Source organism: Ovis canadensis, chromosome X (assembly GCF_042477335.2).
Source record: "Ovis canadensis isolate MfBH-ARS-UI-01 breed Bighorn chromosome X, ARS-UI_OviCan_v2, whole genome shotgun sequence".
In the NCBI taxonomy this organism is placed as follows: domain Eukaryota; kingdom Metazoa; phylum Chordata; class Mammalia; order Artiodactyla; family Bovidae; genus Ovis; species Ovis canadensis.
This window is the reverse complement of record NC_091727.1, coordinates 130,655,902-130,683,650: the sequence shown is the minus strand read 5'-3', so window position 1 is coordinate 130,683,650 and position 27,749 is coordinate 130,655,902. Positions and strand designations below refer to the sequence as shown.

The 27,749-nt window shown below is 44.9% G+C and overlaps 1 protein-coding gene across 3 annotated transcripts; it reads left to right on the top strand.

Moving 5' to 3' along the window:
• The first annotated feature begins 2,084 nt into the window (after window positions 1–2,084).
• CLDN2 (claudin 2) lies at window positions 2,085–27,749 on the top strand. Of its 3 annotated transcripts, none has more exons than XM_070290978.1 (3): window positions 2,119–2,222; window positions 3,412–3,438; window positions 24,997–27,749. In XM_070290978.1, the coding sequence occupies exon 3, from the start codon at window positions 25,175–25,177 to the stop codon at window positions 25,865–25,867; it is 693 nt and encodes a 230-aa protein (XP_070147079.1). In that variant the 5' UTR covers window positions 2,119–2,222; window positions 3,412–3,438; window positions 24,997–25,174; the 3' UTR covers window positions 25,868–27,749. The 3 variants fall into 3 exon arrangements, with proteins under 3 accessions (XP_070147078.1, XP_070147079.1, XP_070147080.1); XM_070290979.1 differs by having other exon boundaries at window positions 2,149–2,222; window positions 3,412–3,484; XM_070290977.1 differs by lacking the exon at window positions 3,412–3,438 and having other exon boundaries at window positions 2,085–2,222.

The following is a 27,749-nucleotide window of genomic DNA, read 5'->3' as shown; positions in this document are numbered from 1 at the left end:
GGGCATTATGACCCTTCTCTTCAGGAAGCTTCGGCTTCTTTATACCAGCTCTTTCCCTCCTGATTATAAAGTACCTGTCTCTGTTATCCCCCAGAATTAAGCCCCTCCTTTCCTAAATGTATTCTCTTGCTCCCCGCACTCTCAATATCTTTCTCTCTCTTCCCCTCCTCCTTTTCTCTCTTTTCTTTCCTTCATCCTCAAATTCGTTGAATGTAGAGTCTATACTTTTCTCAACTTCACATTCATACTTCAACTTACTGCATTTTGGCTTCAGGCGCATCTTCCTTGTGAAAGGGCACTACCAAAGGTCACCAATGACCACCTAAGTGCCATGTTCAATGATCTCTTTGAACTCTGGGGCCAAAGGCACTCTTGACCAAGTCCTCTTTTCTGAGGCTCTCCTTTCTTTCTTGGTCACTATCTCCCTCCTACTTCTGGAACTACCCCCCTGTGTATCTTTTGCTGACTTTTCTTCTGCTCAGTTCTCAAATATGTGGCTGTCAATTACAATCCACAAACAAAGCTGATACACAGTAATGTTTTTAATGGGTCATGGCAAAAAGGGAAAAACATCAAAAGTAGAGTTTTTCGATAATCTCAATGTATCTAATTATAAACAATTGTCCTTTATTCTGACATTCTGCCTTTTTAAAACTTTTTGGTGGCAAAATATTCTCTCTTTCCTGAAATGATGGCAATGGTGGATATTAATTTATTTCTTTAACGTCCCTATTTGTCAAGATAGAAATGTCCAGTCCCATTAATGTGTTATTCAATGAATGAAAAATTGAGACATATTTCCAGCCTGAAATGTTCCTGATAGGTGTCTCAAACCTGTTCCAAAACTGAACTGATTTTGTTCCCACCAACCTCCTCTGTACCTGCCTCGATAACCAGTATCACATTGGCCCAGTCACTCAAGCTAAAAGCCTCAGCCGCCAAGTTCTATTGATTTGGAGCTTGAGAAAATGAGAAAACCATTTCTCACGTTTGTCTCCTCTGTGCTCCCCATTCTCCTGGTTGTTTCTTCAGTTACGGTCTCATCCATCCTCTCTCACATGGATAGATAGATTCCCCCATTCTTGACTTGGTCTTTCCAATCATCCTCCTCCCAGCTCATCCTGTGATCTTCCTATAACATGGGACGAACTTTGCTCTTTCTGGGCTTAAACACTTACAGTGATTCCCAGTTGCCTATGGAAAGTGTCCAATCTCTTTTGTGTGGCAGTTGAAGCCCTTTGCTGCCTAAGCCCAGCCTTCCTCTCCAGCCTTCTGACTCCAAGCCCCTCCATGCGCCCTCCGCTGCAGCTCCCCTTTAGAGACCTCCACTCTGTAAACAGGTCACGCCTTTCACCTGTAATCTTTTCATGGTTTAGAGCCTCTGAAGGTCTCAGTCCCATCTCATATAGGGTTAATCACAGGGAACACTGTGGGTCACAACCAGTGGCAGAGCTTAAAATTGATTTAGTGGGTTGCAGCCAGCATTTAACAAATTGACTGAACAGCAAATGGAAGAGTGAAACACATGAGGTAAGGGCATATATTATTCTGTGAGGCTTTTGCTTTAGTCATATATCTCTAGATCTAGATTGAAAGATATATAAATGTATGTCCTGGTTTATGCCATAAAAAACGTTTCCTACTGTGGGTCCCAGTCATAAAATTTGACCACACTTGAGGGACTAGATTGGAGCAGGAAATGGCAACACACTCCAGTATTCTTACCTGGAGAATTCCATGGACAGAGGAGCCTGGGGAGCTGTGGTCCATGGGGTTACAAAGAATTGGACATGACTGAACAACTAAGCACAGCACACACACACACACGTGTGTGTGTGTGTGTGTGTTTGTGTATTGCTTGCTGATGCCCATCTTTTGAGATGAGCACGACTAAGCAGGCATGCAAGGGACTATATGTTATTCTGGGACTCATAATTAGTGCTGTTCATGCCAGAGTCCTTGCTTTTTCTGGGGAGTGTAATAGAGGTCAGGAGAACAGGTGGTGCCAGGGAGGCCTCATGGAAGAGGGATGATTGAGCAGGGTGGGGCTTATGTGGGCAGACAGAAGAGGGAATGTAATCCTGGCACAGGAGTGGATAGTAACAGGACAGAACATTTGTTAAACATTTATGTAGCAGGCACTGTTCTAAGCATTTTGCATGGATTAACTGGTCTCACAAACAACCTTGTGAAGAAAATGCTATTTCCAGCCTCATTTATTGGTGAGATTAACACATTATTGACCAGGGGTTGGGGGGGGACGGGTTGCAGAAACTGATGTCTGTGGCATTGAAATGCCTCTTGTGAATAACGTGTTAAGGTGCTTGCCTAAGGTCACTTCGCATCTCCCCTGGTGGCTCAGTGGTAAAGAATCTGACTGTGCATGCAGGAGACATCGGTTTGACCCCTGGGTGGGGAAGATTCCCCTGGAGGAGGGCATGGCAACCCACTCCAGTATTCTTGCCTGGAGAATCCCATAGACAGAGAAGCCTGGTGGGCTACAAGTCCAAGGGGTGGCAAAGAGTCAGACACAATTGTGCGACTGAACAACAACAAGGTCACAGAACCAAAAGTGACTAGGCTGAACTTTGAACTCAGGTGGTCCCTGTTCTCTTAACCACTGAGCTACCTGCCCTGCTACTGGGGATCTGGTGTGGAAAGGGGGCCAAGCAGGGTAAAAGGAGAGCCTAGGCCAGCCGGAAACTAGAGGAGGACTTAGAATGCCAGGTAGAAAAGTCCAGAAAAGGCTCTGCTCTCACCTCGGGAAAGGAGATGTTACTTGTTCCCTGTAGCCTTTGCCTCTTGGCCCAGGGTCCCTGGGTTCGCGGGCAGGAAGCCTAGAAACCAGAAGGCGGGCCTCATGGAGGCGAGAAACAAGACAGCCTCTGCTCTGAGAGAGGAGGGACGGGGGCGATTCTCTTCCCACCCAAGCCTGTCGCCAGAGCAAAACTAGCAAATGGCTCCTGGGGCCTCTGCCCTCAAGTCCAAATGTCCCAAATGTGCCAAGCCTTGGACCCAGCCCCTTGGGTGCCTGGGATGGGGGTCCCCTCTGGAGAACAGTTTGTTGCTGGGTCAGCTCTCCTCCTACACTTTTTTCCCTCTTGGCCGCCATCCAGTCCAGGGCCTGTGGCCCATGTGGTGCTGGGCTCTCTGGGCAGAGCCCCTCGCAGCTCCCCATTTGCTCCTCATTTGGATGGCAGGGGCTTAGAAAAACAGAGCACTGAGGAAGCAGGAGGGTGGGAGGGAGGGTGCCTGGGAACGTCACTCCCTCCTCTATAATCTGTCCAGCCCTGGCTCCTCTGGCCAGCCTCCTTTCCCAGCCTGGCCTGAGGCCTGGGGAAGATGCAGTGATGCTGAATTGTCAGTAGTACTGAATTCTCAGTAGTGCATTCTCTTCTCTTTTCTTTTTAGTCTTGGCATCCTGCAGATCCTGCCTAGGTAAATAACACATACTGGTAACCAGCGGCAGATATCTTCTTGGGAGGTGGGTCCTGACAAACTAGTGAGAATAATCACCACCACAACAAAAATGTTCTGTTCTGTGCTCAGTTGTGTCTGACTCTTTGTGACCCTGTGGCTTGTAGCCCACCAGGCTCCTCTGTCCATGGGATTCTCCCAGCAAGAATATTGGAGTGGGTTGCCATTTCCTTCTCCAGGGGATCTTCCCCACTCAGAGACCGAACCTGCGTCTCCTACATTGCAGGTTTCTTTACTGCAATTCTTTACTGTAAACCTGCATTGCAGGATTCTTTACTGCTGGAGAAGGCAATGGCAACCCACTCCTGTATTCTTGCCTGGAGAATTCCACAGGCAGGGGAGCCTTGTGGGCTACAGTCCATAGGATCCCAAAAGTTGGACAAGACTGAGCAAATAACACTACTACTATGGAGCACTTGTGATGTGCCAGGCACTGTGCTAAGCACTTTATTGCTTTATTATTTCATTTGCTCCTATGGAAGTCTTAGGAGGTGGATACTATGATTCCTCCCATTTAAAGACATGCAGGAAACGGGCACAAAAGATTAAGTGACTTAGCAAATAGCTAGTGGGGAAAAGATCTGAGATTGAGATTTAAGTCTGTTTTGTTTCAGTGCTGTCTGAGACTTTAGCATCCATCCGTGTAGGGTATGGTCCTTGTGACAGTTGCCCCGGGTGGGCAACTTTGAGGCCCCTGTGCTGCTATGGAGTTAAGCAGATGGCAGAGGGTGCCCAAGGAGGTGGGTGACTGGTGCCACAAGCCGAATACAACTCCACCATGACCATCACCAGTGCTCTGAGACTCGACCTGACCTGTCAACAGCACCACTTCTTGACTAGGAAATGGGGACCACCGGAAGTGCTGTCATTGCTTGCTTCATGATAGCTCTGTACTCAGCCTTCAGTAGGCACTGTTATAGAATGTTTGGTTACCACTCTAGCTCAGGCCCTTATCCTCTAATGTCAGTATTTTTGCAGTAGACCTTAAAGTGGAAAAGTTTGGGCTTTAGAGTTAGAACAATTTAGTGTGTGTCCCAGCTCTGGCACTTAGCTGTATGGCCTGGGGCAAACAACTTTTCATATCTCAATTTCCCCATCTGTGAAATGAGATAATAATGGTGCCTATCTCACAGGGCTGTAGTGAAGGCTGAATGAAAGAATGTGTCGTTTGTTCAACCAGACACATCTTTAGGATCCAGTATATGTTGGCTGTAATCAGTTATTGTAATCATTCTGTTTCTCTCCTCATCACTGTAGTTATTCAGAACATCGGCTTCAGAAGCCGGCCTGGGTTGGAATGCCTCCTCTGTAGTTTACCATCCAGGTGGTCATGGGTAAATCTCTCTGAGCCTCAACTTCCTGAAGATGAAAACAATAGTACCCATCTCACAGGGCTGGAGTGAGGATAGAATGAAATCGTATAGGTAAACTGGTATTAATTCTTTTTCTCCCACACACTTTCAGGTGTTTTCTGCACACATGGGCAGACTTAGTTTTCTAAAATACACCTTCCAGGCTGCTCATACATCTGCCCTGGCAACCCATGACCAGATAAGTCAGGCATTCACAATTTCCCCTGTAACTTCAGCCTCACTTCCAATTCCACCCAGTTCCTCCTCTCACTTCCAGCAGGCTTGTTACTACACTCGCCCTGCACACGGCCATCTCTGCTCCTGCCTGCCTGCGTCTGGAATGCCTTCTCTCTTCCCCATGTCTCATATTCTACCTCTCCGTGCCCCTTTGAGCCACAGTTACTCCAGGACATGCCAATATCCACCTACTTCCATGGCTTATCGTCCAAGCTCCCTTCTCAGATGTGAAGCAAGGCATCCTATTGAAGTGTCACTGTCGTCTCCCCACACCCCCTATCAGCACCCGGCACAGGACTGGGTACACAGAGGACACTCATTCCCTGCGACTGGGGAGCCATGCAACACAGGGTAATTGGTCCAAGAAGACAAATTTTAGTCAGCCTAGCAGAGCCTTAGGGGCTCTAGGGAAGGGGGGCAAACAGCCATGACAGGTGCACAGGCCAGGATGGGTTTCTCTGTTTGTATTTTGGCCTTGTAAGACAGTATCCATGATCCCAGGATGGGGGAGTCCAGAGGGTAGCTGTTGACTTGGTTGGGACAGCTCAGGAGCAAGGCAGGTCAGAAGTAAAAGGAGCACAGCAGAGGTCCTTGGAGGGAAGGAATCGAGAAATTCTCTCCACCTTATCTCCAGTTGTCTCGTCTATTGACAGAACATTTCTAAGCATGTTTAAAGTTTCACCTTCACCTTCCTTCTTTCCCTCTCCTGTAGCCTCAGCCTAGACCAGCAGGCCTAAAAGTGTGATCCAAAGACATCTGGGGGCTCCCCGTATCAGGGGGTTCAGTCAAAACTATTTGCTTGGTAATACCGAGACATTATTTGCCGTTTTTATTGTGTTGACATTTGCACTGATGGGATAAAAGCAATAATGGGTCAAAGTACCTAAGCATGGATCAAGGCAGTGGCACTAAACTGCATTCACGTTATTCTTCATCATCAATATATTCCTGGTAGAAGAAATGTGAGTTTCACTTAAGAATGTTCTAGGGGACTTCCGTGGCAGTCCAGTGCTTAAGACTCTGACTTCCAATGCAGGGGTTGAGTTTGATCCCAGCATAGGGACCTAAGATCCTCATGCCACAAGGTCTGACCAAAAAGGTTAAAAAAAAAAAAAAAGCTTTGATTGAACAGTGAAATTTCATTTTTAATATAATAAATCTCAATCCTTTGAGTATATTTTGTTTTTAACAGTTTGTGTGACAAATAGGAAGGATATCTAAGGCACTTCTACTTCATATTGCAGTATGATGTTGGCATGAGGAAAAGCACTTGTTTGATTGAATTGCAAGCTAAACTAGCCAGTTTTTCATGGAACATTTTTTTTTTAACTTGAAAGAACAATTGACAGGAAAACTATGGTTATTTAGACTTCAGTATTTGGCCAACATTTTGAAAATGAATCAAGTGATCCTGTCCTCTCAAGGGAAATAACTGATAGTATTTGTTGTCAATGATAAACTCTAAGCTTTCAAGTAAGAAGTCAAATTTTGGAATACCTGCAACTGTTACTGTAAGCTTGAGGATTTCTCAATACCCTAAGACATTTTTGATAAGATTAATAGTTATATTAATGAATGTGAGTGTTTATACAGTATAATCACAAAATGAGTCAACAATTGGAAGATCTGTATAACTGGGTGAGTCATTTTCCAAATGACTAATGTATGATGTTACAAAATCATGGATAATAGATCCATTCAAAGTGCAAGCTAGACCAATGGATTTTAATTTAACAGAGTGCAAAAGGTTCATTGATATGGTTTCAGATTCAACATTGCCAATAAACGTTAAGATATTACCACCTGTGAAGTTTAGATGTAGCATCAAAGAAGAATATTCACAGTGTATTAGTTTTCTATTACTGCCATAACAAGGTACCACAAACTTAACAACTTAATATGATAACCATTTATTATTTCATACTTCTGTAGGTCAGAAGTCCAGGGGGTTTCACCTGAGTTCTCTGCTTAGCCAAGTTGTCAGCTGGGCTGGATTTTTACCTAGAAGCTCTTGGGGGGAAATTTCTGCTTCCAAGCTCACTCAGAACATTAGAAAAGTTTAGTTCCTTCAGGTTGTAGGTTTGAGGTCCTTGTTGCCTTGCTGGCTTGTCATCTAAAAGCCACTCTCTGCTCCCAGAGGCTGCCCACATTTCCTCTCATGTGGCCCCTTCCATGTTCAAACCATCAATGGCATGTTGTCATGCTTCCAATCTCTCTTCCTTCTCTGCCCCTAGCCAGAGAAAGCAATCTGCTTTTAAAGGATTCATATGATTAGATGAGTCCCACTGAAAATCTCTCTTTGCCAAATAACTAACATAATCATGGGAATGATAAACATCGTTAACACTCACTCTCAAAGGAGAGGACATTTATACACAGGTGAGGGTCATTTTGGGGATCATTCTTAGAATTCTACCTAAAAACTGTTAAAAACTCCCTTCTCTAATTACATATCTTTGTGAAGCTATATTCTCCTCATATACTTTAACCAAAACAACATATTGCAACAGACTGAATGCAAAAGCAGATATGAGAATCCAGCTGTTTTTTATACCATCGGATATTAAAAAGAGATTTGGAAAAATGTAGTACAATGCCAGTTTTCTTGCTAATATTTTTTGTTCTGGAAAATAGTAATTTTTCATTAAATCAGTTCAGTTCAGTCACTCAGTCGTGTCCGACTCTTTTAGATCCCATGGACTGCAGCACACCGGGCCTCCCTGTCCATTACCAACTCTTGGAGCTTGCTCAAATTCATGTCCATTGAGTCAGTGATGCCATCCAGCCATCTCATCCTCTGTTGTCCCCTTTTCCTCCTGCCTTCAATCTTTCCCAGCATCAGGGTCTTTTCCAATGAGTCAGTTTTTCGCATCAGGTGACCAAAGTATTGGAGTTTCAGCTTCAGCATCAGTCCTTCCAATGAATATTCAGGACTGATTTCCTTTAGGATGGACTGATTGGATCTCCTTTCAGTCCAAGGGACTCTCAAGAGTCTTCTCCAACACCACAATTCAAAAGCATCAGTTCTTTGGTGCTCAGCTTTCTTTATAGTCCAAGTCTCACATCCATACATGACTACTGGAAAAACCATAGCTTTGACTAGAAAGACCTTTGTTGGCAAAGTAATGTCTTTGCTTTTTAATATGTTATCTAGGTTGGTCATAACTTTTCTTCCAAAGAGTAGGCATCTTTTAATTTCATGGCTGCAATCACCATCTGCAATGATTTTGGAGCCCCCCCAAATAAAGTCTCTCACCATTTCCATTGCTTCTCTGTCCATTTGCCATGAAGTAGTGGGACCAGATGCCAACATCTTAGTTTTCTGAATGTTGAATTTTAAGCCAACTTTCACTCTCCTCTTTCACTTTCATCAAGAAGCTCTTTCGTTCTTCACTTTCTGCCATAAGGGTGGTGTTATCTGCATATCTGAGGTTATTGCTATTTCTCCTGGCAATCTTGATTCCAGCTTGTGCTTCATCCAGCCCGGCGTTTCTCATGATGTACTCTGCATATAAGTTAAATAAGCAGGGTGACAATATACAGCCTTGACGTACTCCTTTCCTGATTTATTAAATATATGTTAACATGCAATAGGTTTATTATTGTGATTTTGAATTAAAAAGTTTTAAAATTTATCCATTTTAATTTCTATTATGTTAAATATCAAATGATATAACCCATTAAAAGTAAAGTCTTCTTAGAGTCTTTAATAATTTTTTTCAAACTTTAAACTTTTTATTTTGTATTGGGGTATAGCTGATTAACAATGTTGTGGTAGTTTCAGATGAACAGAAAAGGGAATCAGCCATACATATACATGTATCCATTCTCCCTCAAACTCCTCTCCCATCTAGGCTGGCATGTAACATGGAATCTTTAATAGGTTATTTATTTATTGTTAAATTGACATACATGTCATTCTATATTGTGTGACCAAATGTGAAAAGATACTTAAAATTCATTCTTTTGGGTGTACAGTTCCTTGAATTATAGACTTATGCAACAATCTTTACAGTTACAACATCCAAAACAATTCCCTGTGCCACATCATTGTAGTCAACCTCTGTCCCTACTCCCAGTCCCAGGCAACCACTAATCTGTGCTCCATTTCAATAGCCTTGTCATTTGAAGAATGTCATATAAATGGAACCACACAGTAAGAGGCCTTTTGAATATAGCTTCTTTCACTCAGCATAATACATATGAGCTTCATGCATGTGGTTGCCTGTATCAGTGGTATTAATACATCCTTTTTATTGCTGAGTAGTAATCCGTTGTGGGGTTCCCTGGTGGCACAATGGTAAAGAATCTGCCCGTCAATGCAGGAGATGCTAGAGACACAGGTTCAATCCCTGGGTTGGGAAGATCCCCTGGAGGAAGAAATGGCAACTCACTCCAGTATTCTTGCCTGGAAAATTACACAGACAGAGGAGCCTGGCAGGCTACAGTTGGAGGGGGAGGTTACAAAGAATCAGACTCGACTAAGAATGCAGACACATACACGGAGTATTCCATTGTACAGATGTGCCATAGTTTATTTATCCATTCAGTAGCTGAAAGAGATTGACTTGTTTCCTAAATAGTTTTTAAAACTTTAAAGTGGTCTTATATGTGGAATCTAAAAAGAAATGATGCAAATGAATTTACTTACAAAACATAGATGGATTATCTAAGGAGAACAGACTTATGAATGCCAGAAGGAAAGATGGGGAGAAGGGATAGTTAGGGAGTTTGGGATGGATATGTGTGTATGTGCTTAGCCACTCAGTAATGTCCAACTGTTTGTGACTCCATGGACTGTAACCTGCCAGGCTCCTCTGTCCATGGGATTCTCCAGGCAAGAATACTGGAGTGGGTTGCAATTTCCTTCTCCAGGCGATCTTCACGACCCAGGAATCGAACCTGGGTCTCCTGCATTGCAGGCAGATCCCTGGGTCAGGAAGATCCCCTGGAGAAGGGAATGGCTATTCGCTCCAGTATTCTTGCCTGGAGAATCCCATGGACAGAACAGCCTGGCGTGCTACAGTCCATGGGATTGCAGAGAGTCAGACATGACTGAAGCGACTTAGCACACACACACACATGCACATCAGTAGTATATAAGGGTCTGGATTTCAGAGGGGATAAGATTGGAAGGATTTAAAGATCAGATGCAATGGGGTGTGGAGGGTCAGAGAAAGAGAAAAGAGTGAGATTAACTCTGAGGCTTCTGGCTTAAACGGCTAGCTTTTTCAAAAGGAAAAAACTGAGGGAGGATTGGTTTTAGTTCAAGGGCAATCCAGGATACAATTTTGAACATGCTGATTTTGAGATGCTTTTGAGGTATTTAAATGGAGATGTTTCCAGGTGGCATGGGCTTCCCAGGTGGTGTTGGTGGTAAAGAACCTACCTGCCAATGCTGGAGACACAAGAGACCTGGGTCTGATCCCTGGGTGGGGAAGATCCCCTGGAGAAGACAATGGCTACCCACTCCAGTATTGTTGCCTGGAGAATCCCCATGGACTGAGGAGCCTGGCAAGCTACAGTTCATGAAATCGCAAAGAATCAGTTGTGAATAAGTTGTGAAGCAACTTAGCACACAAACACAGATGCACATCAGTATATAGGGGTCTGGATTTCAGAGAAGTCTGGGCTAAAAGTGATGATTGGAAGTCATGAGACTGCAGAGGGTCATTGAAACCATAAGAGATAAATGAGAATTCCAAGAGTGGAGATGCAGAGTGAGAGGGGAAGAAGTCCTAGGTCAGACTCCTGAGAAACACATATATAAGGGAGGAGGAATCAATGAAGAAGTAGCCAGAGAGATAGGAGGGGTATCAGGGGAAAGTTATATTACAGAGGCCAGGAGAAGAAAACATTTCAAGAAGGGCAAAGTTGACATTGAATTCTGCATGAAAGTCAAGAAATTAAGAATTGAGATGTGGCCTTCGGATTTGATGACTTTAGGGGTCATTCATGAACTTGATGAGAATTTCTTGGTTTGGTATGTGTCTGACCCTCTCTGCCATCAGCTGTGATTCCTCCCATGGTCTTTTCATGCCTCCCTCTTTGTCCCTAGAACCACTCTTTAAAAAAAAAAAAGTATTTATTCATTTGGCTGGGTCTTAGTTGTGGCATGTGGGATCTTAGTTCCCTGACAAGAGACTAAGCCCGAGTCCCCTGCACTGGCAGGTGAATTGTTAAGCACTGGGCTACCAGGGAAGTCCCCGTAGAATCTTTTTTTATTTCTCATTGTTGCTCAGCTGCTAAATTGTGTCTGATTATTTGTGATCCCATGGACTGGAGCATGCCAGTCTTCTCTGTCTTTCACTATCTCCCAGAGTTTGCTCAAACTCATGTCCATTGAATTGGTGATGCTATCCAACCATTTCATCCTCAGCCACCCACTTCTCCTGCCCTCAATCTTTCCCAGCATCAGGGTCTTTTCCAGTGAGTCGGCTCTTTGCCTAACATGGACAAAGTATTAGAGCTTCAGTTTCAGCACCAGTCTTTCTAATGAATATTCAGGACTGATTTCCTTTAGGATTGACTGGTTTGATCTTCTTGCTGTCCAAGGGACTCTCAAGAGTCTTCCACCACCACAGTTCGAAAGCATCAATTCTTGGGCACTCAGCCTTCTGTACGGTCCAACTGTCACATCCGTACATGACTACTGGAAAAACCATAGCTTTAGCTAGACAGACCTTGTTGGCAAAGTGATATCTCTGCTTTTTAATACGCTGTCTAGGTTTGTCATCGTTTTTCTCCTTCTAGACTCCTATTTTTATAGCACCATCTCCTCCCTCTCCCTCAAGACCTCACTTTATGCAGATCTCTCTTAGATTTTCTTTCTCAAAATCTCCACTCTTGCCTCTTCTCCTGCCCTCTTCCCTAAGCCATCTCTTCCCAGATCTAATGTTCCTCCTTTTATTCTTTCACCAAGGACTCCTCTCCTTCAACAGATACTTCTTTTCTCAGACTGCTCTTCTTTTTCCTTTCAGACTCATCTCTGTTCCCCTATATCTAGGCTTCCTGGATCTCAGCAGGTGTCCTAACACATATAGCCTCCTAGCCTTAACACTGATGAATCAGAGCTTGGCACGATTCCATCAGGATCTGACAGTGCCGACCTGGAGGAAATGCAGCATTAGAACTTAGTCCTTGTGTGGTTGCCAATCGGCTAACCACATCCTGCCCTCATCCGCCCTGGCACTTGCCCCTAAGGTTCTGCCTTTTCCTCTCCTCAGTTGCATAGAATCACTGTGAGCTGATAAGGTGCCCTTCTACTACAAATTCTATCATGATTCAACCAGCATTTTCTACATATCAAAATATCTTCCTCTATGTAAGCTTCTTCAGCAGACTTGAGAAGTCAGTAGGAGAAAGATAGGAAGACTTGCCCCAGGTCACACAGCTGGGTCGAGGATTAGCACGTTCTCCCTCCTACCGCTTCGGTCTTGCTTGCTTTCATGCCCACAGGCCTCCTCAGGCCTGGACTCAGGCATGGCTGCCCTTTTAGCTTGTCCCAGCCTGCCATAGGGTAGCCCCCTGGAGAGGCCCTGGCTCAGGAACATCATCTCAGGAACACCTGGAAGACAGTTATAGGCCACCTTTGGAAGAAAGATGGTTTCTGATTTGCTTTGTTGAATTCACACTAGGCAGCAAATCTCTTTGCTTTGATATTGCTTCCAAAATGGAGTTGAGAGTGATGATTAAGAGTCAGGCTCCAAGGTGGGCTCTTAATGCCCACACGTGGTTCTGCTCTGCAGTAGCTCAGTGAGATGGTGCACATGAAGCCCTGAGCACAGTGCCTGACACCTTGAAAGTGTTCAGTGAATAGTGGCCATTGGCCCTATCATTTTTACTGAGGAATTCTTGGTAGGGAGTCAGTGTGATGCACTGGCAAGTTTACTGAACCAGACATGGAGAGCCTTAGATTCCAGGTCTACCTATTACCGCTCAGCTTGAGTTTCTGGGTGAGTCATTCATTTCATCTCAGTGGGCCCAGGGTTTCTCATCTGGAAATATTAATAGCAGCCCTACTTCTGTAATATGCTATATAAGCCTTTAAAGCATTCATAATCTTTGACCTAGCAATTCTATTCATAGGAAATTGTTAGTATTACATGCAAAGATGCTAGGTTATAATAGTAAAAAATGGAAATTAAAAAATGTCTAATAGTTAATGGTTTAATTATATTCCTATATGATAGAGGGTAGCATATCCATAAGTGAAGTGAAAGTGAAGTCGCTCAGTCGTGTCCGACTCTTTGTGACCCATGGACTGTAGCCCACCAAGCTCTTCTGTCCATGGGATTCTTCAAGCAAGAATACTGGAGTGGGCTGCCATTTGAATAATGCAGATCTGATTTTCAACTGACATGAAAATAGGGCCATGTCAATGGATCCTGTCAATGTCATATTATTATATTATTTAGAAATGATAGCAGATTACAGAATTACAGAGAATAAAGTGATTCTGTTGTGGAAAAAATTATTTTCATGTCTTCTATAGTACATCAAAGTGTTATCAGTGATTAAAACTATGTTTCTTGCCTGTGATAGTACAGAGACCTCTATTTTTCTCTTTATACTTTTAAAAATTCTTTGCAATCACATCTAGCATGTTTCTAATCAGAAAAAGATAATAAGAAAGCTTTTTATTTTCCATTTGGAGAGGAAACCCATGGCCGTACTCCACTCCACAGAACTTTGGAGAGACTGAAGTGACATAGAGAGTGATACAAAGGGGAGGCCCATCATGATCATGGCCGCCTCACTCCCACCTTGTAGGGACCAGGACCTCCTCTTTGAAGCCACCAGAGTTTGACCCTACAGTTCACATGTCTGCCCTTGGAGTCAGTTTTAGGGGTGGGGTAGGGCTGGGGTTTGCTGGAGAAGAAGCTGGGTGGACAAGTCTGTGGGGTGTGGGCAGTGCAGGGTTGCTGAGGTACTAGCTTACGGGAGCCATGTTTATGAGGCTTACTTCCTGCTGGCCCTCAGGGCCACTAGCCAGGAACACATAATGGGGGTTAGCAGAGCCCCCTCCTCTCCCCATCCCAAAGCTGAAATGTTCCAAATTCCTTCTTGGGCCAAACCTCTCTCCCCCCAAGATCTTTCCTGGGCTTACAGAGGTCACCACACAAAAGCCCAGCTGGAGTTTTTGACAGGAAAAACACAAAACTCACCGAAGTTTTTTTTTAAGTACCTCAATCTTTCACAGCCTCCAGGGGTTTAATTCTGATCTGTAATAAGTCTCTGACCCAAGGTTGAGATTTGCAGATGGATTTTGCAAAGCTGCAGCTAACAATTAGAAATCCTTTATCACCTCAGCCTGGGGCCCCTTGCACCTTCCTACCCTCCCTCAGGATCCCTTCCTTCCTCTCCAGGGCTATACATCTCCTCCAAGGCTCTGCAAAAGAACTGCTTCGTAAGTGTCTCCATTCTGATTTATTTGCTACCTTTTAAATTTCTAGTTGTTATCAGTTTGGCCTATGGTGAAGCCAGGCTGGGCCACTTTGGGTTTCTGACGGGAGGGTATGGGAGGGAAAATTCAGGAAGCACCTGGATTTGTAGTATTTGTTTCCTCAAGGAAACCACAAAGTTTCCAGTCTTTGAAACTGCGGGGCCAGAAGAAGCACTCTCCAAGTCAGATGATAATTTCTGGGTGGAGTTTTTCAGGGCAAAAGGACTGAGATCAAGGGATGGGATGAAGGAGGTACAGTTTACCCTCCTGCTTAACTGTGGGGGTGAGGCACCGAAGAGGACTGGAAGGGTGCTTTCTCATGACCAGTTCCAGTGCCTTGCTTGCCATGAAGGCTCACGGAGTCAGCAGAAGATGGATTTCTGAGTGAAGTCCTAAAGTCTCCTCTTTCAGCCCTTAAATAACTCTCTCCCATTGGTCTCCAAGTGTCTCATTAGAAAGCCCTTCTTTGAAGAAAATCCTGTTATTTGCAATAACATGGATGGATCTTGAGGACATTATGTTGAGTGAAATAAGTCAGACAAATACTGTATGATCTCACTTAATGTGGAATCTAAAACGCGAAAACAAACAATGAGCACATATACACAGAGAACAGGTGGATGGTTATCAGAAGTTGGGGTGCGGATGGGTGGGTGAAATGGGTGAAGTGGGTCAAAAGGTACAAGCTTCCAGTTATAAAATAAATAAATCCGGGGATTGTAATGTACAGCATGGGAACTATAGTTAATACCATGCTGTAGATTTGAAAGTTGCTGAGAGAGAAGATGATAGAAGCTCTCATCAGATGAAAAAGAGAAAAAAAGTGTGTAACTTTGGTGATGGATGGTAACCAAACTTATTGTGGCTATCAGTTTGTAATATATGAATGTATCAAACGATTATGTTGTACACCGAGAATTAATAATTGATGACTCTTTTGTGACCCCATGTACTGTAGCCCACCAGGCTGCTCTGTCCATGGGATTTCCCAGGCAAGAATACTGGAGTGGTTTGCCATGCCCTCCTTCAGGGGATCTTCTCGACTCATTATATCTCAATAAAAATGAAATTCCTTTTTTGGACTGAGACATTATTCTCTCCAAGTGGCCTCTTTAAAAAATGGAACTGGAAACATTAATAGCACTTATAGCTAGGGAGGTTGTAGGTGAACTCTGTTTTTTAAAATTCTATCTTTCTGTGTTTTCCAGCATTTTAACATGAGAATGCTTTACTTTGATGATCAGGACAAAAAGCAACTTCTTTTTTTTTTGTATGCAAAGTATAACTTTACTTTTATGAAACAAACAAAAACTTGTATCTAAATATATATGTCACTGAGGGCACACACAGAAGGGTGTATCCATGTGCAGAGAGAGTTGTAAAGGAATACCATGCTTCAAACATTGTTTTTCTCCTGACACTTTTCATTTACTTTTCCACAATTCTGTATACTGTAGTATTTTGTTGTTGTTGAGTTGCTAAGTGATGTCTGACTTTTTTGTGACCCCATGGATTGTAGCACACCAGGTTCCTCTGTCCATGGCATTTCTCAGACAAGAATATTGGAGTGGGTTGCCATTTCCTTCTCCAGGGGCAACTTCTTTTTAAAGCAATTAGAAAATCTCTCCATCCAGTTGTAGTTTGCTGTGAACTGCTCCAAGGACAAGCTTTCCAGAAAATTGGGCTGCAAAGGAATGGCTTTGCTACCTACCAGAGTGCTTGGGAGCTGAGGGTGAGGTGTGGAGTGGAAAAAGTGTCTCAGATTTCTGGGAGGGACTGTGAGATCAAGGGCTGGAGAAATGAGACTGGCGGACAGAAGAGGGTTGTGGTGGCCTCCATCTCCTCCATATCCTTCCTTGCACTTGAGGATCCACCTATCCCACAGAGTCTCATGAAAGTACCCTCAAAGAAAGGGTACCACTTGCAAGACTCTTAGAGCAAGAAGTGGGGAATGGCAGGGCAAGGACCTAGGCAAGAAGGGGTTAATTCAGAAATTGCTGTCAGTCTTGACCCTCTTAATCCTCTCCTGCAGTTCCAGTTCCTCCCCTAAGGAAGATTAAGTAAGAATCCTAAATGAAGCCTTCTTGCCCAGCCCCTGGACCATGGAGTGTGTTGGCCTCATGCCCAGAAGACAAGTTCAGCTGGCCAGACCCAGAGCTCTCTGTCCCTCCAAAGCCACCAGGGCTTGGCTTCTAGGGGGACCCCTCAGAGGGAGGAGTTTCGTTCAAGGAACAGCTGTTCAGTTTTCTAGTTTTCTGTTCAGTTCAGTTTTCTGCTTCTAGTGACAGCTGTTCAGCTTTTTCTATTTGTCCAAGTGGCTTCCTGTGCCCATGGCCTTAGTTGAGACTCAAAACTTCTCATCAAACGAGGGCCTGGAGAAGTGAGGGAGCTTCCTCAACAGGTTCCCGGCGGAACCGAGATGAAAAGTTAGTCTTGATTCTCAGGCTAGCACTGGTTCTCTAAACCCTCTACTGCTTATCACACAAACCAGAGCAGAATCTAGACTGGCTCACTGTTCAACCACTTGCTATTTTGTCCACCCCATGCCTTCCTGAGCCTGGCTGAAAATTGACCCTATTGGGCCATTTCTCCCAGTTGAATAAGTTCCAACAACTTGCTCTTCCTCCTGCTCAGCTCTGCCATGTCAGATTCTTTAGAGATTCCAAGCCTCAGTGATGGCATTTAAAAAACTCTTGTTGCTTTTTCCTTGCTGCTTTTACTATTTATTCTTTGCGTTTAATTTTTGTTAGTTTGATTAATAAGTATCTTGGTATATTTCTTCTTGGATTTATACTGTATGGGACTCTGGGCTTCCTGGACTTGGATGGCTATTTCCTTCCCCATTTTAGGGAAGTCTTTGACTATAATCTCCTCGAATATTTTCTCATGCCCTTTCTTCTTGTCTTCTTCTTCTGGGACACCTATGACTTGAATGTTGGGGCAAAGGAGACACAGACATTTTGGACACAATGGGGGATGGAAAGGGTGGGATGATATGAGAGAATAGCATTGAGACATATATGTTACTGTGTGTAAAATAGATAGCCAGTGGTAGTTTGATATATGACATAGGGAACCCAAAGCCAGAGATGTGTGACAACCTAGAGGGGTGGGATGGGGAAGGAGGTGGATTCAAGAGGGAGGGGACATATGTATACCTGTGGCCAATTCATGTTGATGTATGGCAGGAACCAACACAATATTGCAAAGTAATTATCCTCTAATTGAAATACATATATAAATTCTGCCTACCCCTTTCCCCAGACCACTTCTGATTACTCCTACTGAGTCAGGACTGGCTCTGGAGAGAGGCTCTCCTCTTGGGGACACTGTTGACTCTCATAGGAAACTTAAACCACGCTCTTCTGCCACCATCCCAGGAAAGCTGAAGCAGTAGCTGCTCCTCTGGGAGGCAGGAAGCCTTCTTCCCATGAATCCTCAAGATAGCCCACCAATCCCAATGGAAAGCTCCTATATGGATAGGAAGTACAAAGAGGAAAGTGTTAAAGCCAACTTGGGGGGAAGAGTGGTACAAGGAAGGTTTCAAGGAGAAGATGAGTCCTGAAGATAACTAGCAATTACCCAGGCAAACGTTGGGTGGTTGAGTAGCATGCTTAAGGGTTTGGAGACACATAGAAAGGCAACTTCAGAGAAGTACACATACATGTTCAGGTAGCATTAGATTGTGTGTGTGTGTGTATGTGTGTGTGTGTGTGTGTGCACACGCACACATAGGAGCATAAAGCATGAAGTTGTAGGTTTTTGGTGAGAGATGAGCCTGAGATGAAGAGCAGGAGTCAGACATTGGAGGGCTTTCCTGGCTTCCTGGGCTAGAGAGTTTTAAGTTCATCATGGAAGCAACGAAGAAGTCCTGAAGTTTTTTAAGTGTGGCCAAGAGATGAGGCGATACTAATTGTTTGATTTCCATTTCAGAAAGAGCCTTAGCTACTGGATGGATAATTGATCGCAGGGACAGGGCAGAAGTGGAATTAGAGGGACCAATTTAAGATCCATGTGAGGTTTGCAACTGGACAGAGATAATATCAGGTTTGAACTAAAGTCTAGCTAGTACAGATGGAACAAAGTGGATGCATTTAGGATATATTTTGAGGATAGATCTCATAGGACTTCATAACTGCTTATATGTCAAGAAGAGATGAGGAACCAAGGATGACTGACTTGGGTTGCTGGATGAATGATAGTCTCACTGAGCTAGGGAACACTGTGTGAAGAATAGTTTGGCAGTGGAGAGAGAATAATGAATATGATTTCAACTTTGCAAAATGTTGAGTCTGAGGTGGCATTAAAACATCCAGATGGGGTCATTCCAAATGAAGTTGCATATAAAAATCTTGAGTTCAAGCGAGAGAGATATCTGTGCCAGATACATGGATTTAGGAGCCACTGGCATAGAGATGGAGTGCATGATGTCCCTCATGGAGAATGTAAAGAAAAAGAAGTCTAACTGAAACCCTGGGGGTGGGGGGATAGTCAGATTTATACAGTGGGTAGACGAGGAGGAAGTTATAAAGGAGACCTAGGGGAATCATTTTGAGGAGCAGGGGAAACTGGGAGTGATGCTGCAGAAAACAAATGAGGAGATAATTTTTTGCAGGAGAAGGACAAGATGAGATGACAGAGATATGAGGGATTTGGGGACAAGCTTGGTAACCTTGATGAGAACATTTTCAGTGGAGGACTAATGGCAGAGACCAGCCTTCAAAAGTTGAGCAGTGAGTGGGAGGGGGAAGAAGTAGAGACACCAGTATTAAATGGCTTATTTAAGAATCTTGGCTGCAAAGAAAATGATGAAGAGAGGGTAATAGCTGAGAAGGGAAGAGGTAGAGTAGGAAGCTCAGAAAGTGGTAAGTATTTGAAGTGGTCACCAGGAGATGTTCACCAGGGACAAGTAGAAGGATTTCCAAACAGCTCTAAAGATACCACTGGAATACAGAATCATGATCAGGTAAAATTATGCCCATTTTAGCAATAAGAAAACCAATGGCTGGAAAAGAGTTACTTGCACAGCATCTCTGCTGATAAGGTGACAGAGCCGAGATTAAAGTAGATTTCCCTCTGTACCTCCCATTGAACGTTTTCTGGCCCCTGCTCTGCAGTGCTTTGCATCCACATTGGCATTGTCATATCCATCACTGGTGAATAGTACTGATTATCAACCATGGGTCCAATGCTGCAGAGGCACAATAGAGGTTTCATATGTGGTTTAGAATTTAGTTTGAAGAGACAAGATAGTCAACAAATGCATGTACTTATAAAATGGTGATGAGAAATCTCTTCAAGAAAATTGGAGATATCAAGGGAACATTTCATGCAAGGAAGGGCACAGTAAAGGACAGACAAGAAAGGACCTAATGAAAGCAGAAGAGATTAAGAAGAGGTGGCAAGAATACACAGAACTATACACACAAAAAAGTCTTAATGACCCAGATAACCACGATGGCATGGTCACTTACCTAGAGCCAGACCTCCTGGAGTATGAAGTCAAGTGGGCCTTAGGAAGCATTACTATGAACAAAGCTGGTGGAGGTGATGGAATTCCAGCTGAGCTATTTCAAATCCTAAAAGATGATGCTGTGAAAGTGCTGCACTCAATATGTCAGCTCATTTGGAAAACTCAGCAGTGGCCACAGGACTGGAAAAGGTCAGTTTTTATTCCAATCCCAAAGAAAGCCAATGCCAAAGAATGTTTAAACTACTGTACAATTGCACTCATTTCACATGCTAGTAAGGTTATGCTCAAAATCCTTCAAACTAGGCTTCAACAATATGTGAACTGAGAACTTCCAGATGTACAACCTGGGTTTAGAAAAGACAGAGGAACCACAGATCAAGTTGACAACATTCAGTGGATCATAGAGAAAGCAAAGGAATTCCAGAAAAACATCTACTTCTGCTTCATTGACTACACTAAAACCTTTGACTGTGGATCACAACAAACTGTGGAAAATTCTTCAAGAGATGGGAATACCAGAGAATATCTGACTCCTGAGAAACATGTATGCAGGACAAGAAGCAACAGTTAGGATCATATATGGAACAACAGATTGGTTCGAAATTGGAAAAGGAGTACATCAAGGCTATATATTGTCACCTTGCTTATTTAAATTACATGCAGAGTACATCATGTGAAATTCCAGGCTGGATGAATCACAAGCTGGAATCATGATGACAGGAGAAATATCAATAACCTCAGATATGCAGATGATGCCACTCTAATAGCAGAAAGTGAAGAGGAACTAAAGAGCTTTTTGATGAGGGTGAAAGAGGAGAATGAAGAAGCTTGCTAAACCAATACAGTATTGTAAAGTAAAATAAAGTAAAAATTAAAATTAAAAAGAAAAACTAAAACTTTGGCATCTGGTTCCATCACTTCATGGCAAATAGAAGGGGGAAAAGTGGAAGCAATGACAGATTTTATTTTCTTGGGCTCCAAAATCACTGTGGATGGTGACTGCAGCCGTGAAATTAAAAGATGCTCACTCCTTGGTAGGGCAGCTATGAAAAATCTAGACAGTATATTAAAAAGCAGAGACATCACTTTGCCAACAAAGGTCCATATAGTTAAAGCTATGGTTTTCCAGTAGCCATATACAGATGTGAGAGTTGGACCATAAAGACTGAGCGCTGAAGAATTGATGCTTTTGAACTGTGGTGTTGGAGAAAACTCTCGAGATTCCCTTGGACAGCAAGGAGATCAAACCAGTCAGTCCTAAAGGAAATCAGTCTTGAATATTCATTGAAAGGACTGATGCTGAAGCTGAGGCTCCAATACTTTGATGCAAAGAACCGATTCATTGGGAAAGACCCTGATGCTGGGGAAGATTGAGGGCAGGAGGAGAAGGGGGAGACAGAAGATGAGATGGTTGGACAGCATCATTGGCTCAATGGATATGAGTTTGAGAAAACTTTGGGAGATAGTGAAGGACAGGGAATTCTGGCATGCTGCAGTCCATGCGGTCATGGAGAGTTGGGCAAGACTTAGTGACTGAAGAACGACAAAATCAAATGGTGAAACTCTTTTTCTCTCTGCTGTGTTCCCCACCTCCCCTGCATTCCCTTACTCTTCCTCTGATTCTCTCTCTCAATCCTCTTTCCCAACACTGAGCAGCTCTGGTCCCTTACGCAAGTGTCATTGTTCATTCAGAAATCTGTATCTTATAGTCCCGCAAACCTCCTTACCACTTTTGTTTATTCATTGAGAGGATATTTTTGAACATCTGCTTTGCGTGTGAAATGGATGGGTAATGCATGGTGCAAGGCATTAGAGATACAGAAATGAGTAAGACAAGGTCCTTGCCCTTGAGGAGCTCACAGACTAGTGGGAAAGAATAAGGATTTAAACAAGAGATTGCAATATAGTGAAATGAGTACTTTCTGTATTTCCTCAAGTATACAATAGGGATTAGTACCTACCACAAGACATGGTTGTGAATTAAGACGCATAAACTGTTTATAGTGGTTGCATAGGATATGAGTGCTGCTATTTTATCATCATTAGTAGTAGTCGTCGTCGTACTATGATGGAGGTAAGTAAATACAAGATACTATAAGAACACAGAGAAGGGGAACTTGACCTTGACTAAAGTCATCTGAGTTGAGCCTTAAAGGGTGAGAACGTGCTAACCAGAGAGAAAGAATGCCAAGCATTCTGCATTGTAGGAACAGCCTGAGCTGAGGCTTGGAAGCAAAAGACAACAGGACATGACGAGGAACATAAAGTAATTTAGTTCAGCAAGAGCATAGAACATGAGAAGGGCAATGGCAAGAGATAAAGTTTGACAAGTCATAGAGTCCAAACATGTTTGAACTTTATCCTTTAGTAGATGGGGAGACACTGGAATGTTGTATGGAGAGTAGAGACTTGATCAGATTAATGTTGAAAGATCACCTTAGCATGGAGAATGAATTGGAGGAGGCAAGACTGGAAGCAAGATCAATTAGGAAGTCATTGCTATAGTCCAGGGGAGAGAGAATGATGAAGCCCTGGACTGTGGAAGTAGCAGTGGGGATGGAGAGAAGGGTGCTATGGAATCACTGTGGACAGCGACTATAGCCACGAAATTAAAAGACACTTGCTCTTTGGAAGGAAAGCTATGACAAACCTGAAAGTGAAAGTGAAAGTCGCTCAGTTGTGTCCAGCTCTTTGTGACCCCATGGACTGTTTAGTCCATGGAGTTCTCCAGGCCAGAATACTGGAGTGGGTAGCCTTTCCCTTCTCCAGGGGATCTTCCCAACCCAGGGATCGAAGCCAGGTCTCCCACACTGCAGGCATATTCTTCACCAGCTGAGTTACAAGGCAAAGTAAAATAAAGTTGCTCAGTCATGTCCAACCCTTCGTGACCCCATGGACTGTAGCCTACCAGGCTCCTCTGTCCATGGGATTTTCCAGGCAATAGTACTGGAGTGGGTTGCCATTTCCTTCTCCAGGGGATCTTCCTGACCCAGGGATCAAACCCGGGTCTCCCACATTGTAGACAGACACTTAACAGTCTGAGGCACCAGGGAAGTCCTGAGTCACAAGGGAAGCCCATGACAAACCTAGATAGCATATTACAAAAAGAGAGATATTACTTTTCTGACAAAGGTTCATGTAGTCAAAGCTATGGTTTTTCCAGTAGCTATGTATGGATGTGAGAGTTGGAGACTGAGCACTGAAATATTCACGCTTTCCAACTGTGGTGGTGGAGAAGACTCTGGAGAGTCCCTTGGGCTGCAAGGAGATGAAACCAGTCAATTTTGAAAGAAATCAACCCTAACTATTCATTGGAGGGACTGTTGCTGAAGCTGAAGCTCCAATACTTTGGCCACGTGATGTGAAGAGCCTGATGCTCAGAAAGACTGAGGGCCAAAAGGGATATCAGAGGATGAGATGGTTAAATAGCATCACTGACTCCATGGACATGAACTGGAGCAAACTCTGGGTGATAATGAAGGACAGGGAAGCCTGGCATGTTGCAGTCCATAGGATCACAAAGAGTCAGACAGGACTTAGTGACCGAGCAACAACAACAAGGATTGGTGAGACTGTGACAGTAGAAGGTGACACGTATGTGTGATAGAAGTGTCAAGAATCACTTCTAGGATTTGGGTCTGGTGCAAGGAGATAGATATCATAGGTATCATTCAGTGAACCCATGGAAGAACTGTTTGGGGAAGGATGCAGTGGGGGTGTGTGTGATGAGGCCTCTTTTGAACATGTCAAATTTGAGCTGCCCATGAGATTTCCAACTGGATGGTAGTTGGTCTGGAAGTCTTGAAGCTCAGGAGAAAGGTCTATGCTGGAAACACAGATTTGGGAGTGCCAGGGGATGGGTAGGAGGTTACATCATGGGGATGGATACATTTGCTCAGGGACAGAGTGTTGATTGAGGAAAGGATGGACTTTCAAATACTCACATTTAAGAGATGATTACACTAAGAACCGTCTTGAATAAGGCTAAAATTGAACAGCCAGATTTTGGTGGGTTGAAAAACAAGTGGGTCAGAGGGTCTTGAGGTGGATGGAAGCAAGGATGTGCCCTTGACCCTTAGTGTCTTGAACCTTGGTAAGAGTCAGGGGCGCCGGTGGGGGACGCTCCTTGAACACTTGAAAACACTGAGCAGCTCTGTGATTCTAAAGGATTGACTTGGATGACTGCCTCTTACAAAGTCCTCCATTCTGGAGCAGCTGCCTTTTCCTCTGTCTACCTTAGTGTCCCTAGCAGATAGCCCAGGAATGTCAGGGCTCCCTCTAGGCCCTGGAACAACCTTCACTCTTGAATCCTCCCACAACTCCTGAGAGGCCTACGGGGTGGTGGCACAACTATTAAGAGAGCAGACAGGAAATGTCTGGGTGTGTGATACATGTGGGAGGCCTCAGGCTAGCCTGTGGAGGAGGACTGGGGCAGGACTGGAAGGACTTGAACTCTGAGAGTGTGGACAGATGCCCCGTTGTCTGCCCCGACCTGCCCTGGAGTCGACTTTAACCTTGGACAGGGTGACCGAGGGCTATACCACTGATCTCTAGGCTGCTGTAGAGTCAAGAGGCCTCTGAGAACATAGAGTCCAAGGTTATATTTAAGGGTCTGTTCTTCCTGCTCCTTTGCCTTGGAATTTGGCCCCAAGGTACAATTGAGGGGCCCCGTGGCACCACTGCTGGGCAATGCATTAAACCGTGGGCCTTGGAGACAGAACCAGCTGACAGCGTGATCTGGAGTTAACATAGTCACCACAACCGACCCTGCCGTTGCCACCTTCTCGGAAAGCAGCCACCTGTCTGGCTCTAGGTTTTGTCTGGCTGCCAATATAAAGCATGTGCCTACGCAGGAGCTGATGACATTTTGGCTCCACTTTCAAAGTTTTTTTTTCCTTTGTTTCTCATGTGTTTTTTCTAAAGATAACAAAGGTCAAAAGGCACCCAGCATTTTCTGGTTTCTCATAAGCTTCTGGTCAATATTTAATCTGGTTTATGGATTTTTTTTTAAGTCTTCTAGATGCCTTCTTGAGCCTGCTTGTGGCCACCCACAGACACTTGTAAGGAGGAGAGAAGTCAGCCTGGCAGAGACACTGTGAAATGAGGGACTAGAGGCCGGGATCCAAGGAGCCAAAGCTACAGCCAGCAGACAAGGGAGCCTGCCCTGAAGCCGCGTGTGAGAGGTCTGCCATGGCCTCTCTTGGCCTCCAGCTTGTGGGCTATGTCCTGGGCCTTCTGGGGCTGTTGGGCACCCTGATTGCCATGCTGCTCCCTAGCTGGCGAACAAGCTCCTATGTTGGTGCCAGCATTGTGACTGCAGTTGGCTTCTCCAAAGGCCTCTGGATGGAGTGTGCAACACACAGCACAGGCATCACCCAGTGTGACATCTACAGCACCATGCTAGGCCTGCCCGCTGACATCCAAGCTGCCCAGGCCATGATGGTGACGTCCAGCGCCATGTCCTCCTTGGCCTGCATTGTCTCTGTGGTGGGCATGAGATGCACAGTCTTCTTCCAGGAGTCTCGAGCCAAAGACAGAGTGGCGGTGGTGGGCGGAGTCTTCTTCATCCTTGGAGGCCTCCTGGGCTTCATCCCTGTTGCCTGGAATCTTCACGGGATCTTGCGAGACTTCTACTCCCCGCTGGTGCCTGACAGCATGAAATTTGAGATCGGAGAGGCTCTGTACCTGGGCATTATTTCCTCCCTGTTCTCCCTGGTAGCTGGAATCTTCCTCTGCTTTTCCTGCTCACCCCAGGGAAATCGCTCCAACTACTACGATGCCTACCAGGCCCAGCCCCTGGCCACTAGGAGCTCTCCAAGGCCTGGTCAAGCGCCCAAAGGCAAGAGTGAGTTTAACTCCTACAGCCTGACAGGGTATGTGTGAAGAACCAGGGGCCAGAGCTGGGGGTGGCGGCTGGGTCTGTGAACACCAGTGGACACCCTCCTCCCCCAGGCCCACAGGTGAGGGATATTGGCACTGGATCGTGTCAGAAGGTGCTGCTGGAGATAGACTGACTTTGGCCACTGGATCAAACAAAGGCAGAAACAGGAGCTGGTGTGACAGCATGCGGGTTAAACTGTCAAGACTCTTGCTAAGCCAGACTTTCTGTTTCCTTCATCTTGGCACCCTCCACCCCCCAGCCCTCGAATACCCAACCCTCAACTCCAGCCACCCCACACCAGAAGCCAGGCCCCAGCATCTACCCTTTACCCTTTGATTTACCTGGGAGTCCATCCAAAAGCCCACTAAGTACGTCCCACTGACTGACCCTCTCTGTGATCAAAGACCCTTCCTCTTGCTGAGGTTGGCTCTTAGCTCATTGCTGGGGGATGGGGGTGGGTGCGAAGGGGTGGTGGCTCCTGTGGGCATGGCGCTAATCTCCTTTGCAGGCCTCCCTCCAAACAAACTGATTGGCCAGTAATGGGCCCTGGAGCCTCCTCCATCCCACTCTTATGACTCCACATGTCTAGACTCAATGTGTCTAACTGAATGTGTATGAACTGAAATAAAGCCACCCCACTGTACTGAGGGAACAGAGAGCAATGGGGTGGAGGATGAGAGGGCAAGGACCAAAGCTGAGGATCAAAAAAAAAAAAAAAAAAAGGCCAAAATCTCGGCCCAGGGACCTAGCTCCCAGAGAGAGGAAAGCACAAGGAAAGAACATGTGACAGAGCCCTCAAGGCGGCAGCAGGTTCTGACTGTACCGAGGCGCTCCCTCAAAAGCTACAGCGCCAACTTGCACTGAAGCCCCCGTCTCCCTCTGACCTGGCGTCCTGCTAACAACAGGTGAAAGGGCCTTCACAATGGTTTCTGTAGAGAAAGGAAACTGGTTTGGTTTAGAGATGGCCCTTGGCTGGGGGTGACAGCCTGGGAGCACAGGTGGACACGGGTGGGAACTACAATGAGTGTTTCTACTGGGCCAGAGAGAAGCAGCCCCCGGGAGAGTCTTCAGGCTTAATGGAGAAGCAGCCTGAAGACTGAGATCAGGCCCACAGAGCACAGTAGCACCTCTGAAAGACCACAGCCCCAGATGAGCCCCTGTCAGTCACCTTCCTGTTCTCCCCACCATCCTTTATCAGACATGGTGGCATTGCTAGAAGGCATCAAATGGCTCCAGCACGGAGTCATCCTGACCCAGGTGCCGTGGCCCTCATCTGAGTGACAGCTGAATTGCCACCTGGGATTTTGGTTGAGATGGAAGAGTAGAGGATTCCCAGGCAGACAGTTTCAGCTCCGAGATTTCAAAATGCCCCCTTTCCCCTGGGGGTGGAGGTGGGAGTGACAGGCACAAACAAACCAAAGGCTTGAGCATGACTAGCTTCTGACAAACTCCAGTACACTGCCCTAAACCGCAGCGCCAGCAGGAGGGGTCCAGTCATTGTCTGGAACATGTCTTTCACAGTTCTTGCCTGTATTTAAGCTCCTCTCCCAAGCAGGAAGGCCCTCTCTCCTTAGCTAAGTTTTCCTCATGCTTGGAGAAGCTGCTTGGCACCGCTTCCTTCACCGAGCCTCCTCTGACCACTCCGTCCCTCTCCTACCCCTCCATCCTCCAACCCTCAATGTAAAAAAATCACTCTTTGATGCTTATTATTCACAATGTTTGATGGATAATTATCTTTCTATGTGTATGTAACTGATTTCACAAGTACATTGTAAACTCTTGAAGGGTAGGGTCCATATCTTAGCCATGTGTATATTTCTCAGACTGTCTGTAAGAGTGCTGAGCACATAGTAGGTGATCAATAAACACTTGTTGATTGAACAA

Coding starts and splice junctions, on each gene's coding strand:
- CLDN2 (XM_070290977.1), top strand. CDS start 25,175: ATGGCCTCTCTTGGCCTCCAGCTTGTGGGCTATGTCCTGGGCCTTCTG.